Source organism: Perca fluviatilis, chromosome 8, assembly GCF_010015445.1.
Source record: "Perca fluviatilis chromosome 8, GENO_Pfluv_1.0, whole genome shotgun sequence".
Classification (NCBI taxonomy): domain Eukaryota; kingdom Metazoa; phylum Chordata; class Actinopteri; order Perciformes; family Percidae; genus Perca; species Perca fluviatilis.
Window position 1 is genome coordinate 13,921,926 of NC_053119.1, and position 17,602 is coordinate 13,939,527.

The 17,602-nt window shown below is 40.3% G+C and overlaps 1 protein-coding gene across 1 annotated transcript in view; it reads left to right on the forward strand.

Moving 5' to 3' along the window:
* The window catches only part of shank3a (SH3 and multiple ankyrin repeat domains 3a), a 196,371-nt gene that overhangs the window by 100,163 nt on the left and 78,606 nt on the right, over positions 1-17,602 (forward strand). Inside the window, 5 exon segments of the mRNA XM_039807776.1 lie at positions 3,755-3,863; positions 4,491-4,642; positions 5,352-5,519; positions 8,494-8,555; positions 8,557-8,608. Coding sequence (XP_039663710.1) covers positions 3,755-3,863; positions 4,491-4,642; positions 5,352-5,519; positions 8,494-8,555; positions 8,557-8,608 — 543 coding nt within the window.

The following is a 17,602-nucleotide window of genomic DNA, read 5'->3' on the forward strand; positions in this document are numbered from 1 at the left end:
TATCATCTTTGTCTTGCTATCTGGAGTAGCTCTTCCACTCATTTTGTGTCTCTGATTGGTGATCCTTTACAAAGTGCTGCATACGTAGTATTCAGGACACATCCAAATGTGCGAGTATAAACAAAAACGTCTGTAGGAGCAGACAGAATCCTGAATTAGTGTAATAAAAAAAAGTGTAATTCTGATAACAACTCCCTGCAATTCTAAGCTCTTAAATGCAGTGGGAGTAACAAGGCTGCCCTCCAATATTTCAATGTTTTTTTCTCGTAAATTGCAGCTTTAATCTCTGAATATTACAACTCTCCCATGTCTCCGTAATTATTTTTTTTCTACAATAGCCCTAATACACCTTCGTACAAAACAAACTACACATGTATAGTTGAAGAGTAATTTCTAATCATATGGAGAGCAGACGAGGACACTATTTGCAGGGCATCAAACTGAATCTGCAGGATATTTTCTTGGTTTAACAAGTTGGTAAATTGCCATAGATTCTCAGAGTTGATTATTGCTGCTGTTTCTTGCTCTGCTGCGCTGAGATTAGACACTAGCTTTTATTTTGCCCTTCCTCTCTCTCGTGCTCTCTTCTTTTCTCTGATCCTTTTTAACTCGATCCAGCACAGCAGGGTTACACCATCCTCATGACAGTGGGGTAAGCACAAAAGCTGCATAGACCTGCATACTGTAATTTGGACTCTAGACAGTACAGCTAATGAGTAAATATATTCATCTGCAAATGTGTGTACTCTTTTGTGATTTGGGCTTTGTTCAATGACAAAGCCTGCAAACTGTGGGATAGCTATATACGTATGGAAGAATACAGGCTGTTTTACTATCACAACCTGAGCAGGCTTAGCCTCAAACTGATAAATCATGGCAGATGGAAGAAGGACACAAGTGAAATGAGATGTTAACAGAAATAATAGGATGAAACCACTAATCACTTGACATTGTTGAACAGTTGTGAGTAATGCAGTATCACTTGGCTGTTTGTTGTGTGAAAATTCAGACTCGCTTGGTCAAGACCTTGTGCACATTGCAGCAGTTTTTGTAAACCATCTATTTTGTCTGTGCAAACATGACATTTTCTGTTCCCATAGTAGTATTTTTGTTTAAATATACTGAGGATCTTTTTCTATCTGAGATGAATTATGTAGTGTTTTGAAGACTGTACATTTCTTTTGTACTTTGTTTTATCTTGACTGAGCGTCTCTCCTACTGCCCCTCAACACTCGGTGGTGGTATGGTAATGCAGCGTTACCTTCCTGTAACACCTCCCCCCCATACAGAGGATTCAAATGAAATGATCCAAGGCTTTCTCAAATATATTGTTCAAGCTAGGATCAATTTTTGAGAGTTTTTGATGGAAGTCAGGAAGAAAGAGAATTGCAGTATCTAAAAGAGGTGACATAAAAGACATGCAGAGATTATAGTTTGGATGATTTTTTTTTTTTAAATATTGCCAAAGAATAAAATCTGGGAAATGTTGGGAATGTTTTTGAGCTTGAAATATAAACTGTAAAACTGTCTTACCTATTTATTAAGATTGACATGGGTGGGTTTGGAATGTATAATAAATTGTCCATTTTATGTTGAACTGTTTGTTTTGAAATTTGCGTAACATTCTCTTTAAATCTAGGTTTAATAGTAGATATTAATCAAAATATTTTCTTTGTAATTTTCATGGCAAGTAATTGGTCTTGCATAATAACAACGAGCGGATTGTGTTAAGTCACTCCACCAGTTCTGCACAGAGCTTTGATGTATGACAACCTGTCATTTGTTAAATATTTAGATTATTATATGTCACAGTGACTAGGAAATAATTCTGTTTGTGTCTTTGCATGTGTGTGCATTTATGTGTGTGTGTGTGTGTGTGTGTGTGTGTGTGTGTGTTTGTGAGTGTTAGAGATAGAGAAAGATAGCGAGAGGGAGAAAATATTAAGAGTTTATTAAGACCCTCACTAAAGCAGATAAATCATTACAAAGGCTTTTTATCAGCCCTGTGTTCAACAGGCAATAAACCACACATCATATCCAGCTGATCACTGGCAAATCATCACCGAGGCAGTATCCGAGGCATTGTGCAGCACACAAAAACAAACACACACACACACACACACACACACACACACACACACACACACACACACACACACCACACACACACACACACACACACACACACACACACACACACACACACACACACACAACCTCAATGCTCTTCCCACTCATGTGTACATTGGCTGCCAGAGCTGTCTTTGTATCCTATCACCATAACAACTGCCTCACAGAACATCTAAAAAAAAGGAAAAGTGAATTTCTCTCACTCAGTTTGACTTGGAGATGTGAGAGTCGCGGTCGGCAGCTCCTTGCAGCATGTCAGCGTGGTGTGTATGAACAAGCTTGTAGAGGCAAGCAGGCTGCAGATGACTTGGTGTGAAGAGAAAGTGAGTGTGTAATGTAAAATTCGGAAGGTGTATTGGTGACTTTTAAGACCGAAGGATATACAGTATATTATTCCGCAGATGGTGAGTGTCGAAAATGGCTGTTGTGTTCTGTTCACATTCTTGCATGTAAGTTTACATGTTTGTATGTGATTACATGTGTTATATTAAATGTCTTTAGTTATTAAGTTTTAAAATGAAATAGTACACGTGTGTGTGTGTGTGTGTGTGTGTGTGTGTGTGTGGTTGTGTGTGTGTGTGTGTGTGTGTGTGTGTGTGTGTGTGTGTGTGTGTGTGTGTGTGTGTGTGTGTGTGTGTGTGTGTCTGGAGGCTTTTTCACATGTGGATGTAACGTTTTGACTAAGGCTGAGAAACAGAATGCGATAGTAATGAAAGTTTTCTGTGAAGCTCATTTGGTATAACGCAGATATTGTGTAATTACATCCTCAAGATACATATTAGGCTATCATCGATGTTTTTATTGGTATTTCATATGTTCAGTAACTACTGTATATTAGATTTGTTTCAATACTTCCTCTTTTTACTTCATGTCTTCTGTAAGTACAGTGCATAGTTATTAGATTTTCTATATAAACGACTTAATGCGCTTTAATATTATGTCTCAGATAGTCCAAGATAGATTGTTGCCCTGAATCTTCAGGCTATAGTAATCTATTATTAAATGTTAGTGCTGCTACCTTGCTCATAGCTTCATTTTTCACTCCATACTCTAGAGGCTCACACCCATCAGCAGAGGTGATGAATATTTTTAATCATAAGTCACAGAGGAAATGAAGTGTATTTGTGTGTATGTGGTACAGTAAGTGTGTATTAGGATTTGGGTGGGTAGGATTTGCACGTGGGTTTGTGCATGTGTTTTTGCTTGTTTTATGAAAATTGTTTTAAACATCAATGTTAGACCCAGTAAAAGTGTTGCTCTCAGCACTGCGTAATATTATAACCATTACATTTAAACTCAAAATGTGACGTTAGCCTCAGAATCTCATTTTCCTGGCACTAATATCCAAAGGAAAGGTATTCATTTTAGCGTTACTTTACAGACTTTTCCTTGTCTTTTTTGGTCCATCCTATTTTAGCTTTTACAGTATATCTGCTGCACATGGTCCATTTGCTTGCCATGATAGAACAGAAATAAAACCTTCAAACACAGAAGGAGAAAGCTGCGGCTTTAGCTTTTATCTCTAAACTGCATTATTAAACATCCCCAGCCACATGAGTCTGACATCACCCAATCACAGCTGTCTCTTCCTCTACTTCCCTGCTCCCTTGTCTCCCTCCATTAGGCAAACCTGAAGAAGTTTATGGAGTATTTGCAGCAGAGGAACATTGAAAAGGTCTCAAGGTTCCTGGAAAAAGGCCTGGACCCCAACTTCCATGATCCAGAAACAGGAGGTGAGGATGTCTGGGCTAAGAAATATCCCATCCCTTCCCTACTTCCCTACTTAATTCTTTGTCTTTTTTTAACCTTGATTTCCGCTGTTGTGCGCTCTCTCTCTCTCTCTCTCTCTCTCTCTCTCTCTCTCTCTCTCTCTCTCTCTCTATCCATCTATCTATCTATCTATCTATCTATCTATCTATCTATCTATCTATCTATCTATCTATCCCTCCTTCTGTCTTCACCACAAAAAGACCATCTATGGATTGTATGTAATGAGCCTTCTGCATGCAGGCTAATCTCCTCCGGTTTATGCCAATGTTTGTTCAGCCATAAAGGAGATTTCCCTGTTGGGTGACCTGTGAGGAGCTGTGAAGCAGGGAAAACATGAGAATTGGTTGGTTTAACACCAACAGGAAGCAGACACTTAGGCAGACAGGAGGGTGACAATCACGACAGCCAAGGCAGTTATCCAAATGCAGAATCACTGAACATGTAAAAGCAACTGTAGTGGGCAATTTTGTCATCAAATATTGACAGCTTCAATTGTTGGATGTTCATTTTCTAAGAATGCACGATAATGTCACTGGAAATACGTTGATTTTTTTTTATATAATTTGCTTGCTCATCCTTGGATTTCACAGAATGTCCTCTAACGCTGGCAGCACAGCTGGAGGGATGTGGAGAGCTCATCAAGGTGCTGAAAAGTGGAGGGGCACATCTGGACTTCAGAACAAAAGATGGCATTACTGCCCTACACAAGGCCGTGCGCAGCAAGAACCATACAGCGCTTATAGTGAGTGTAACACACACAATCATAGCAGAAAGCTGACTCATCTCTTCTATTTCTTTTGCTACACCAATTGCCTGCTTGCAAACTTTCCTCTGGGAAAGGAGAGTTTGCAGGCAGGCAATCTCTGGCAGAGGGTGCTTGAGCAATTGAGAACAGAGGGTGCTTGAGCAATTACTAAATATGTGAGGATTAACATGCCCTCTTTAAATGGGCTGGCATATTTATTGAATGGCCTTGTATGTGTATGGTTTGAGGAGGCTTGTAACCTGAATGAAAGGATTTACATCATCAGTCATATAATTGATTTCATGTTGAGCCAGGACTGTTGAAAATGGAATTGATTATTTCCGCTCAGTCATTGTCATTATCCAAATATTCAACATGTAACATACATAAGATGTGGCTGCTGTTAGTATAGTAAGTCTTTGAAAGGTCATACTCCAGCTAATTTCTCCAAATAAAATCTATAATAGTTTATTTACAAATATTGTACACATCCTACAGTACCAGAATATATGTATGTATATATGTATATATATATATATATATATATATATATATATATATATATATATATATATATATATATATATATATATATATATATATATATATATATATAGATGTGATGATATATCCAACAGTGACTGGGGATTGTATGAGGTAATTTAAGCGTTATTCCCCCCCCCCAACCTTCCTCTTTTCCCACTAGACGCTGTTGGATCTGGGTGCATCCCCTGACTATAAAGACAGTAGGGGTTTGACTCCTCTCTACCACAGCTCGATGGTAGGAGGAGATCCCTACTGCTGTGAGCTGCTTCTGCATGATCATGCACAGGTCGGCTGTGTGGATGAGAATGGCTGGCAGGAGATACACCAGGTGATACACACACGCACACACACACACACACACACACACACACACACACACACACACACACACACACACACACACACACACACACACACACACACACACACACACACACAGATAGAACAGTGATGGGGTGTGTGCAGAATACATATGTAGGTACAGGGTAAGGAGTCTTGTCTGGTTTTGAGAATTTCATTGAATTGATTTTTGTGTACCCTTCAGTTTGACAATTTCTTTTGTGGTGGTTAAATCCCATGGGTGGGGTGGGGGTCATGTGCTGGTTAGAAGCTCCAGCTTAGGAAGGAAGTAATTTGCTTTCCAGTCTAAAGGATTGCTATTCACCACTTTGACAGACGTTTCAATCAATTTGCACTTTCAATTGCATTTCAAAGCAGACATAATAAATTAAAATATAAAAAAAAAAAAAAATTGTTTTTCTGCAAATGTATTTGGGTGCTCAAGTAAATGTTATATTTGGAAAACCACTACTGATACATGGCATTGTTCAGTGCATGACAACCAACAACTATAAAGTACATGTACTGTACTGTGCACACACACACATTTTAAATGCTCATTCACTCAGAGATGTGCAGTGCACCAGCACAAACACTGACGATTACTAACATGTCATGACCTATACATGCTGTATATGTTTCTATACTTTGTGAAGTTGAGGCCTCCAGAAATGAGGAGTTACTGGGACTTCAGAGTTCATTGATACCCACAGTTACTCATTCTACTGTTGCTGCAGCTGTATGTAAGCCAGTGCCTGCTGGCAGTCCAAGTAGTGGTGTCCATCTGTGTTAAGCGTAGAAATGGGTTCTTAACCTACACGGCATATGGTGTGCATTTTATAAGCATGCTGCCTCAAGGCATGTCCTGCTCTGTAAACATAATGGAGGCTAGTGCCTACTGTTTTTGTTTGTGTCAGGGCTTTTCAGCTTAGTATATCTGAGTAGTGACAGAAAGACACTGGAGGTTTGAAGGTTCTTGTGCTGTGAATGAAACCAAACAGAAAGCTCTTGGACTCATTACTTCTGTTGCTCACACTGAATATGAATAGGTACAGAGGATGAATGGCAACATTCTGCTTTACAGTTTTTTTCAATTGCTTAAGCACAATTTGGAAAACAGGGACCGTCTTTTCAAAACACTACACACAATTAGCACAACCACACACCCAATTAGCAGAACACCTCAGACCCTTTGCAAAATGAAACACTTGCAAAAACTATACACTAATTTATAAAAAACATGCTAACCTAAAACACTTTTAGCAATTCTACGTCTCAGTGATTAGAGTACTGTAAATTAACTACACAGAGAAAGTGCAAATTTACAATAAGTTCACCAAACTCTACACAAGACCAATGCTGCAGACTGAGGAAAATATAATTTATTTCTCTCCATATACCCAAATCAGTCAACATGTCAACATGGAGAATCACAAGTTTTCATGCTACTACAGTAGTGTGCATAACACTGTTAGCTCAGCAAACAACAGACAAACATAAAATACGGTATCCAGTACAGATTACAATCACAAAAAAAACAACAACAAACAAGAATATGGCCCCCTTCCTCCTAGTCGTTCTCGACCCTCAATCCTCAAATGTCACAGGGAGGGGTATCAAAAGTGCTGATATGGTGCATACAATGAGCAGCTGATTACTGTAACTGTAGACAGATTTTCTTTTAGCTGTTTCCTTGTTGAAATGTCCTTATGACAGATGCCGCTGTATATCTACTAAGATTTGTCTGACTCTTAGTCCAGCCTCCCTCAGCGTCAATCCGTGGTTCACAACATGGTCCACTAGTGTTGCGCAACTTTCATTTGATAAATTTGGTCCTCTTCTTCTTTGAGCATATTCTCCGGCTTCAGGTCTTCCTCTCCCTCTCCCTCTTCCTCTACCTCCACCTCGGCCTCTACCTCTGGCTGGGCCTCTTCCTCTACCTCCTTCTCCTCCTCTGTGGATTCCCCCTCTCACTCTCAGTCTTCTTCTTCTGACTCCTTCCATTTTGGTTGAAGGCAGGTGAACTTACCTGCTGCATTTTATATAGTGCTTAAACCTGATTGGTGTGTCTACAATTAAGCAATCATGTGTTTTCATGCTTGTTATGAGGTCATAACAAGCAAGGTTACCTCCCCTTTCTCTGCTTTGCCCGCCCAGAGAATTTGGCCAACCGATGAGAGAGAGACATCATGGCTTTCAAACGAGAAAAGTGGCAGTTGGTCAAGGCCACACCCCCACCCTCCACCTTGCCACTCCCACTCTCCTCCTCAATAGCTTCAGACAGAAATGGCACATCCTAAGGAAAGCTCATTGTGGGACTGGCTCTAGTGGCTGTAGTTCTGCACCAAAGCTGAATTTCGGGAAAGAGACTTCAGATACAGTATTAGGGGACCACTAAGGTCTATATAAAAGCATCCAAAGAGCACCATGTCATGGGACCTTTAAACATGTATAAGGTGTACATGTCTTAGTTTTGTGTGATCTCTAGAAACCTTTGGGCTGTCGTTTATATTTGAAAATATTTGAGCTTTTCCACTGTAATCACTGCTGCAACTATATTTTGTTGCAAATTAAATAAATAATTAAAGAGGTACGTCAGATTAAAAAACTGGCTGGTTTCGGCCAAACAGGCAGAGCCAGAGGGGGGCTGCGGCCAAACTTTCAACTCACCCTTTCTTCATTGTGAATGATCTGCTCACAAAAACACAATGTGCTGTTGGCTCATTTGGCTAAGTTGCACATACCCATTATATCCCTGGATAAAATCCACTTTTGTCACACTTTTACACACCTCATTTCAGGTTCCTCCTCAGTACAACAAATATAACTGTAACATACATGTACCTTGGCCTGCTCATGTACACCTTTTCACAGAGACTCTGTGCGATTGCTCCCTTTTGACTATGTAAGTGAATAAGGATTTGATTTGTATAAAGATTAAATGTGGGAATCTGTCCTTTCAGGCCTGCCGCTATGGCCACGTGCAGCACCTGGAACACCTGCTGTTTTACGGAGCTGACATGAGCCCAGAATGCATCTGGAAACACCGCCCTGCATGTGTGCGCTCTCTACAACCAGGTATGTTGTGCTTGTGTCCTTGGAGAGTGGAGTCTTTTGTGGAATTACATTCATATTGGACAGTCGTGCAATACACAATTTAGATCCACTGCCAATGTTGAGTGCCAATGCATGAGGAAGTGTCATATTCACATTGCAGGGTAAAATGACATGTTTACCTTAGACACCAGTGGCCGTGGCTAATGTCCCATCTAACAGTCTGTTGGATTTCTTAAATAATGAACCATGACCTCAATCTTTCCCTTACCTCAACCAAGTAGTCTTAGTTTCCAAAAACGATCACTTAACCACACTTAGACCTTGTGTGAATGTTCACAAATATTGTCATTGAAGTTGTTCTGAAGAATCATCAATAATCAACATATCAATTTGGTGTTTTATTTGGTGAGTGGGTTGGTGGGGTTTGTGTGTCTGTATAATGTGAATGGTAGCATTTTTGTGTGAGTATTATGAAACGATGTGCCTAACATATGTAAGCATCTAAGCATTTGCTTATCCTCCAAGGACAGGAGCAATCACTGTGCTGCAGCATTGAACCTGGTGGGGCTTCCGGCCTTGCTCGAGGACACTTATGCAATGCAGAGTCTTGTTGTTATGGTATAGGGCCTTCTGATTTGCAGAGTAGCATTCACACAATGGTTCGCCTCTTGTGTGTGTGTGTGTGTGTGTGTGTGTGTGTGTGTGTGTGTGTGTGTGTGTGTGTGTGTGTGTGTGTGTGTGTGTGTGTGTGTGTGTGTGTGTGTGTGTGTGTGTGTGTGTGTGTGCATGTACATGCACACAAGTGTGAACTTGAGTGGCAGTCTAAAACATAGGTATCCTTTACCTGGTCATTATCTCCACTGTATTTGTTGCCTGTTATCATAATGGACTGAAAGGAGAGATTAAAGAGAAGTGGTCCAAGTGGGAGTGTGGCACTAAAATGGCCAAAGATCAGGTATATTTCTGTCATGTGGGTTTCCATCGCACATTAATGCACTCTGTCTGCTGCCATTTGGATGAATGCTCTGTATTTAAAATGTGAATGATACCTTAGAGCCTATCAGTGCCAGACTGGGACTACTGGTTCAGTACAGTTTTATTACTGAGCTGTCCCCAATGATCAGGTTTGAATCTTTGTACTACAGTGACAACCTCAAGATCTCATTAATAAGTACACACAAAAGATCTTACCTTCGTCTGTATTTCCAATAATTTGCTATTCGCAAAACATATCTTAAAGGATAAGGCTGAGGTTTTACAATTTTTCCTTTTGCCAATAAATCCCATGAAAGGTTTTTAGCAAATCTTACTCATACAGGAATAAACAATGCATTTGTTGTGGACTATTTTCTGCTGCATATTAACACACATTTGGTGCTCTAGTCAGTATTTACGGCAGCAGAATGGTGTTATTTTTGGTGCCCATGATTGTGGTAATGCATGTTACCCAGTGCAACAATGATGTGTTTTTAATAGTTTTTAGACAACAATAAATTTCTATGACACAGAGGAATATGACATATCAGGCTTTGGCTACACAGGCAATACTTGTTTACAGGATAAATCCATGGTTATTTTGGTATTGACATAGGTTTTGCTGACAATAAAACAACTATAGAACATTTCCAACGTTTTCTATGACTTCCACAAAAATCAGCATCAGCTTTGTGCATACCTGCCAACCTTTGCAGTCCCCAAGTGAGGACCCTTTCACTGCCTGAGATGATGGTTGGGGTGGTGGTATTTATATCGCACCCTATATGATATACAGTACCGAAAAACTTAAATGGTAGTAGCAGCTTATATTTTAAAATATGAATGAATGTGTTCTATATCAGGAGAGGTACATGAGGACATGGGGGGATGAGGGCAGTGAAAACCAGCATGCTCCCGGGAAAATGATAAGTGTTGTAAAGTACAGTACAGTGTGCTCATGTGTTGAGCTGTTCTGCTTGGTTAGAGGCTGCTCAAAGAGAAACATGTAACTGGGCGTTCTGGAAGTGTTTTTTCTGCTCCTTCATTGGAAAATAGAGAGTACTGCTCAGTTCATGAACATTAAATGAGCACTTTACTCCTCTCCCTCTCTCTCTTTTGCATACAAACAAGTGAAAAATGCATGTGTGTGTGTTTGTGTGTTGTAATTGGAACTGTGTACTGCTGGACGAATTCCAGTCATGAGGAATGATCTGCTTCAACTGGACTGGAACACCATAATCTCAGGAGAGAGAGAGATAAATAGAGAGAGAGAGAGAGAGAGAGAGAGAGAGAGAGAGAGAGAGAGAATATGGATGAATAGTTTTACAGTTACTTACTTGGTTGTAAAACTTGTACAACTTCTTGTGAGTGTACAGTCTGGTATTGGACATGGTCCTAGCTCTTGTGTGCTTCCACCGCTCAGGATAGCTGTTATCTTGCCAGTTGAGGTCGAAAACCACGTCGAGCTGATTGATCCCAGAAATGGTGTCTCTTAGCAGGGTTCCAGCAGGCTCCAAACAGGCCTGGCTCGGATGATTATGTACCATTACGGTAGGAAGTGGGCTGGTAGAATTGACCGGGAATCTGGTAGTCCAGTGGCATAGATCAATATATCCATGTGGAGAGGGAAAGATAGAGTGTCAGAGGGACAGATAGATGAAGGTGTGCCAGAGTAGATGAATGGCAAGATAACATAATCAGCAACAGTATAAGCTTGATCAATGGTCTAAAAGTCCCATTGCTGGGGTCTGACTGGCCATTAACATTTACTTACTAGGCTTTTAGCTTGGCATATGTGATCACTCAGCAGCAGTGAATAAAGGCATTGCAGGGGTCTTTTACCTGGCAGACCAATCCACAGATCCATGGGAGGTGGTTGGATGAATGATTGAGAAAGGACACAGTAGGTAATGGCAAGTGGGGACAGCACTGATGGGTGAAATTAAAGAGAGGTGGCGCAAGACACCCACAGAACTGTTCAAATCAGTAAGACCAATGAAATCTTGGGGCAACTCTATAATAAGCTGTATATAGAAAGTGTCACTGCATTTCATGCTACAGGACTTGTGTTTTGTTGTTGTTGGGCACAATAATGCTGAAGAATTTAGCCCTTATTTAAGGTGTTTCAGCCTTAAATCATGCATTTTCTTTGCTTTAGATGTTAGTCACAATCCAATGTAAAAACAAGCACTACATTCAGTGGAGGATGCCAAATCTGCTTCAATTCCAATGAGAGAAGAATCCTTAACTGTATAAACATGGCTGTGAGAGGCACCATCTGTCACACTCTTTACACATGGCTGACCGGCGTCATTACTGTAAAGTACTTGACTTACCTCACTTTGTATTCCTGTGTAGCTAATGTAATCGCATCTAGCAAACCAGGGTGAGAACCACTGGGAAGGTTTTCCTAATGAATTCCTATAGGAAGCATTGAAGAGAAGAGCAAGACAGATGGCTAACACTGTAATTGGCCACTGCACGTGCATGTGTGTGTACATGCCTGTGTATGCTACGGGTAACAAGCTTTATATCTTGTAACATGCATGTAAATGCAGAGAATGTGTGCCAGATGGGCTTTATGTGTAACCCTTAAGGGCTGTCCACACAAAGAACGACAACTATAACGAAACTATCAATATATAGTTTTTAAAACCGTTCTAAATCAAGTAGATGGTGGAGTCCAAACCCCAACTATATTGACGACAGTGGCGAACGATATCGATGGGATCACCTTCAGAGCAATTTGATGAACGATTAAAAAATACTGACAGCCAATCAAAATCCATCTGAATTTACAACATGGCACGGCAGATAACACTGCAGAGAGATGGTGGAATTGTTTCCACACAGGTGGGTCAGTGGCGTGACTTTTCCACTCGGTGGGGCTATGATGCTTTATGTAACTTTGTGCATTTTTTGTATTTTTAAACATTAGTACTTTGAAACTATTTCTCATGTCACAGAAACCACTGAGAGGGCATCTTGTGTTTTGGATGTTTATCATTCTGTCGATGTTGTGTCAGTGTTTTGTTGTGCTCTGCACAAAACTAACACCTGCCCGTCTGCCCTTATATCTTTGTTTTACCACGTAAAAAGGCCATATTTAGATTAACTACATTTGATGTTACATTTTCAAACGTATCAAAATAACCAGAGTAAAAACTAATATGCACAGGCATAATATGTTATGCCACAGCTACTGACATGGTACTGACTAACGGTTGCCAGTCGTCAGTAACCCAACATGCTTTCTTAAACTGTTAAAACCGATAAGCATCTGTATACATATTTGCATGTTATATTGGCGGTTAGGTTGCTCGCGGTGCCATGTCATCCAGCATTGACAACACTAAATGTCTTATTACTGTACCAGATAGCAATATGGCATTTACCACCAATCCTTCATCCTATGATATCTCCATAGCATGGTACAGAGGGGTGGAATAATCCAGCAAGTTTTTGTTTTCTATCCTAACAATCCATAGTTAAAGGTCCCATGACATGGTGCTCTTTGGATGCTTTTATATAGACCTTAGTGGTCCCCTTATACTGTATCTGAAGTCTCTTTCCCCAAACTCAGCCTTGGTGCAGAATTACAGCCACTAGAGCCAGTCCCACAATGAGCTTTCCTTAGTATGCCACTTTGCTCGTTTGAAAGTCATGGGGCCCTATTTTAACGATCTGAAACGCAAGTGTGGAACGCCAAACGCAAGTAGCTTTGTGGGCGGATCTCTGGCGCTGTTGCTATTATACCGGCGGGATAAATGAGTCTTGCGCCCGACGCAAATCTTAAATGGGTTGGTCTGAAGTAGCTAGGTGTGGTTTGGGCGTAACGTGAAAATAACCAATCAGAGCGTCATCTCACATTCCCTTTAAGAGCAGGCGTATTGTTCCATGGCGGATTGCTATTATGACGGCGGATTTGCCTGGCGCACGCCAGCGGGAGCTGTCCGGGCACCACCTGCTCCTGTTGTGCCCCTTCCTCCTCCCCCCACTCCATCTCCGTCCACCCGCTCCACCAGGAGCGCATCGCGCATTACTCCAGATTCACCAGATTCCGCCGGAGTGTCCAATCCCACCGTAGTTCAACATCACGTCTCCTCAAGTCCTCTAATATTTCCTCATTTATGTCATCAACACATCCATGATTCATGGAAATGTTGTGTAAAACACAACAAGCCACAAAGAATGCTGCGACTTTTTGAGGACTGTACTGTAAAATGCCTCCTGACATATCCAAACACCTGAAGCGCATTTTCAGTAATATTTTTCTTTGTAATTATGTATGGTTTTCAAAAATGGGAACTGCTGTAGATGAGAGAAGTGTATGCACGTTGTGCACACACTACATTATGGCCAAGCAAGCGCCCCTAAAATAGCATCTGAATAACGCGCCACTGACTTTAGACTAGCGCCACTGACTTTAGACCAGGTTTTTCCTGGTCAGTGGCGGAATTGTTTTCTGAAACTGCAAAATAGCACCACGTAACGTTTGTGCCTGAACACGCCTCCTCTTTTCGCTGAACCGCCCCCGGCAGCGCAAATACATTCCCTAATTTACCGACGTGCGTCTGTGGAGGGAAAAGTCCGCTGTGTGTCGGGTGCAAAATAGGAATGATACATGCGTCGGTGTACAAAGGCAATTGCGCTGAGTGCAAGATAGGGCCCATGATGTCTCTCTCTCATGGGTGGGCTAAATTCTCTGGGTGGGCAAAGCAGAGAAAGGGGAGGTAACCTTGCTCCTTATGACCTCATAAGGAGTAAGATTCCAGATCGGTCCATCTGAGCTTTCATTTTCTCAAGGGCAGAGCAGGATACCCAGGGCTCGGTTTACACCTATCGCCATTTCTAGCCACTGGGGGACCATAGGCAGGCTGGGGGAACGCATATTAATGTTAAAAAACCTCATAAAGTGAAATTTTCATGCCATGGGACCTTAAAAGGAAAGTTATGAAACATTTTGCATTAGGCTTTTCCTCGTAACATTTCTGCAGTTACTATTTTACATTTTTTAACACTTGTGTCCAACTACATGCTACTTTTTTTCAAAGCTACCTCATTCAACATATTTCTCCTTTAATTTTTAGTAAATAAACCTGTTTTGTCACCAAAGTAAAGAAGTGCAAATACACATACGTTTGCACATGCACTCGCAGATCTGTCTGAACAATTCATACAAAATGTACAGTTATCTCCTCACTTTCTTTTAAAATTACTTTGGAAATGGTGATCATTGTTACACTTTACGCTGGAAGGTATGTGTGTGTGTGTGTGTGTGTGTGTGTGTGTGTGTGTGTGTGTGTGTGTGTGTGTGTGTGTGTGTGTGTGTGTGTGTGTGTGTGCATGCGTTTGTGCATGTGTGCGTGTGTGTGTGTGTGTGTGTGTGTGTGTGTGTGTACATTGTGCATGCAAATGCATAATGTGTGGGTGATTAGCAATTAGCTAAGCTAACAGCCGTAGGTGATTATCTATATAGGTTTTTAGATGTTTTAGACCCTTAGTGGTTGTATAAGCTATTAGCAGCAAGAGTAACCATGCATTATTCACAACACCTGCTCCATTTACAAATACTCCCATGTCTTCACCATCTATGTTTACATGGATTTTGCAAGCTTACACTGGTTTTCTGTGTCCTTAACACCATGGTCCAGGCCTGGAATTATACCATTTTAGGTGCAAGGCCACTTTAAGGGCACAAATGCCAGAGCAGCAAGGCCATCAAATAAAATATATATTCGTACAAACTCTTCAAAAAGAAGTTTACTCAGTCACAGATTGTGGCGTTGGCACGTCAGGATGTTAAAGTCACTTTGTCAATTTCACAATTCTTTGTAGGCTACACAGCGTTCTGTGAAATGTCAGTCAAGAGCGAAGTTATAAACTTAATTTTAAATTATTTTTTATTAATTTTGACATTTGAGCATCATCTCCCTGTTAATGATGATTTAATTTGATCCTGAATTGTGAAGCACTTTGTAAATTCAGTTTCAAAAAAATATTCTTATAAATAATAATAAATACATCCTTCTGACGTTTAATAATAATGATGATTAAGAGTTTACCACAATGATAGTGGTATGGACTTTTTTTTTGCCATATTTAATGAGTGGTGGAGTGGGCACAAGTAATAATACGCAAACAGAGTTTAACGGCGAAATTCCTGCCCTGCCATTGTCATTATACACCCAGCTCAGTTCAGGGCAGAGTCCAACACAGCACCCAAATAGCTACCATCTATGTGTCTTACCAGAAGAGGGTGCACTAGTGCATAAGTGTTAACCTCATACTGTACATTAGGTATAATACAAGAGTGGTTCATCAGATACATCCAGCTTAGGGTTGCACGATATTGACAAAATGTGATATTGTGATATCGATTATGAATATTGCGATATCGATATTAATTTTGATATTTTTAAACATATGTAAAATTACAAAAGTTGTGGGAAAACGCATCAAAATATATTCATAACAAATACAACATAAGGTTTATTTCAACTGACTGTCATATTGAACTTTTACAACATGAATAAATAAATAAGGACCATGTCTACAGAACAGGACATGTTTTACTGGTTGTACAGTATAAAATAAATAACGAGAACAGGACACAACTTTTCTTTCACTTCTCTGATTCGTTCCGTTTTGTTGTCTCTATCTATTTCTTCACTTACACTGTCACTCTGTCGAAATATGCACACACGTGCTACGCTCCATAGGGCTTGCGCTGACGTGTACTAACATGATCATGATCATCATAGCGTTTTAAGCGGGCTCTAAATCGAACACAACTAAGCCACACAGCCAACGGACGGGACGCAGCGCTCCACAAAATACACAAAATATTGCATTCTTATCACAACACTTTTGATATAATATTGCGCAATGTGATATCGCAATAACAATATTGAGTTGATATATCATGCACCCCTAATCCAGCTTGATGCGTAAAATCACATGGACGTCATTAACTTTACCACGTTTAATTCATTGTGCGTGCATGTCCTTGAACGTGTGACTCAGTGATGACAGGATTTACCAGAGTCAGTGTGCTAATTGTAGAGCAAGGCTAGTGCTGTTAATTCTGCTCTGTATTAAATTACATATCGACCCTCAGCCAGCCGGCACATGGACACATAACTATGTTTATCAATCTACAATTTGACTTTGTTTTTGGCTCAGGGCCCTGACAATTTATGGTAATAGTCTGAAAGAGGGAGAGAAACGAGGGAGAGGGAGAAATGTGTGGTTGTGAACTATAAAAGAATGTCTTTTTGTGCATGTTGTAATGTATTCCTTGTATTACTTTTTTTTTTTGCCTACGTTAGCCATACCGCCTTGCTGCTTATAGTTTAGCCATTGCTTAGCCAACAGGCTCTATGTTGAACGCCTTTTATAATAAGTATTGTCTTACTACACTTACTTGCAAACTTTCATGATATGTTTAGGGCATGTTTGGCTGTATTTGGGTCTTTTTCTTTTTTTTCCTTCTCTTCCTTTGTGTTTACTGTTATTAAAAGATGTAAATACCTGTATATAGAAACTAGGGCTGGATGGTATGAGGCAAAAAATGGATAGCGGTAAAAATTGAAGCCTGGAGAGTAAAAAAGTATATTACCATGCATAATTACATACCCTCATAATTTGTTTTAATGTTACTTACTAGACTAATACATTGCTAAGAGTTCAGCAATGTATTAGTTAGCAATTAAGTTAGCAATATGTCATGCATATTGGAAGTTAAGAGCTTATTTCTGCAGAGCTGATGCTGTGTGTGTAATGCTGCTATACAACGTCTGGGTCCATGTGCTTGAGGTGAAATCTGCAGATTGGTATTACATACGGTGAATACATTGTTTTCACTCATGCCTTAAAGCTGTTTGTCACAGTTTGAATTGGAATTTAATCTTTGAGTAGAATCACAGTTGTAGCCATTCAAATGTCCTTCCACCACTGGCTTTACAAATTCACAAACTCATTCAGGCTGCTGATTTGCTGAAGAGGGAGATGTTAGCTGTCAGGTAGCTTTCATGCATT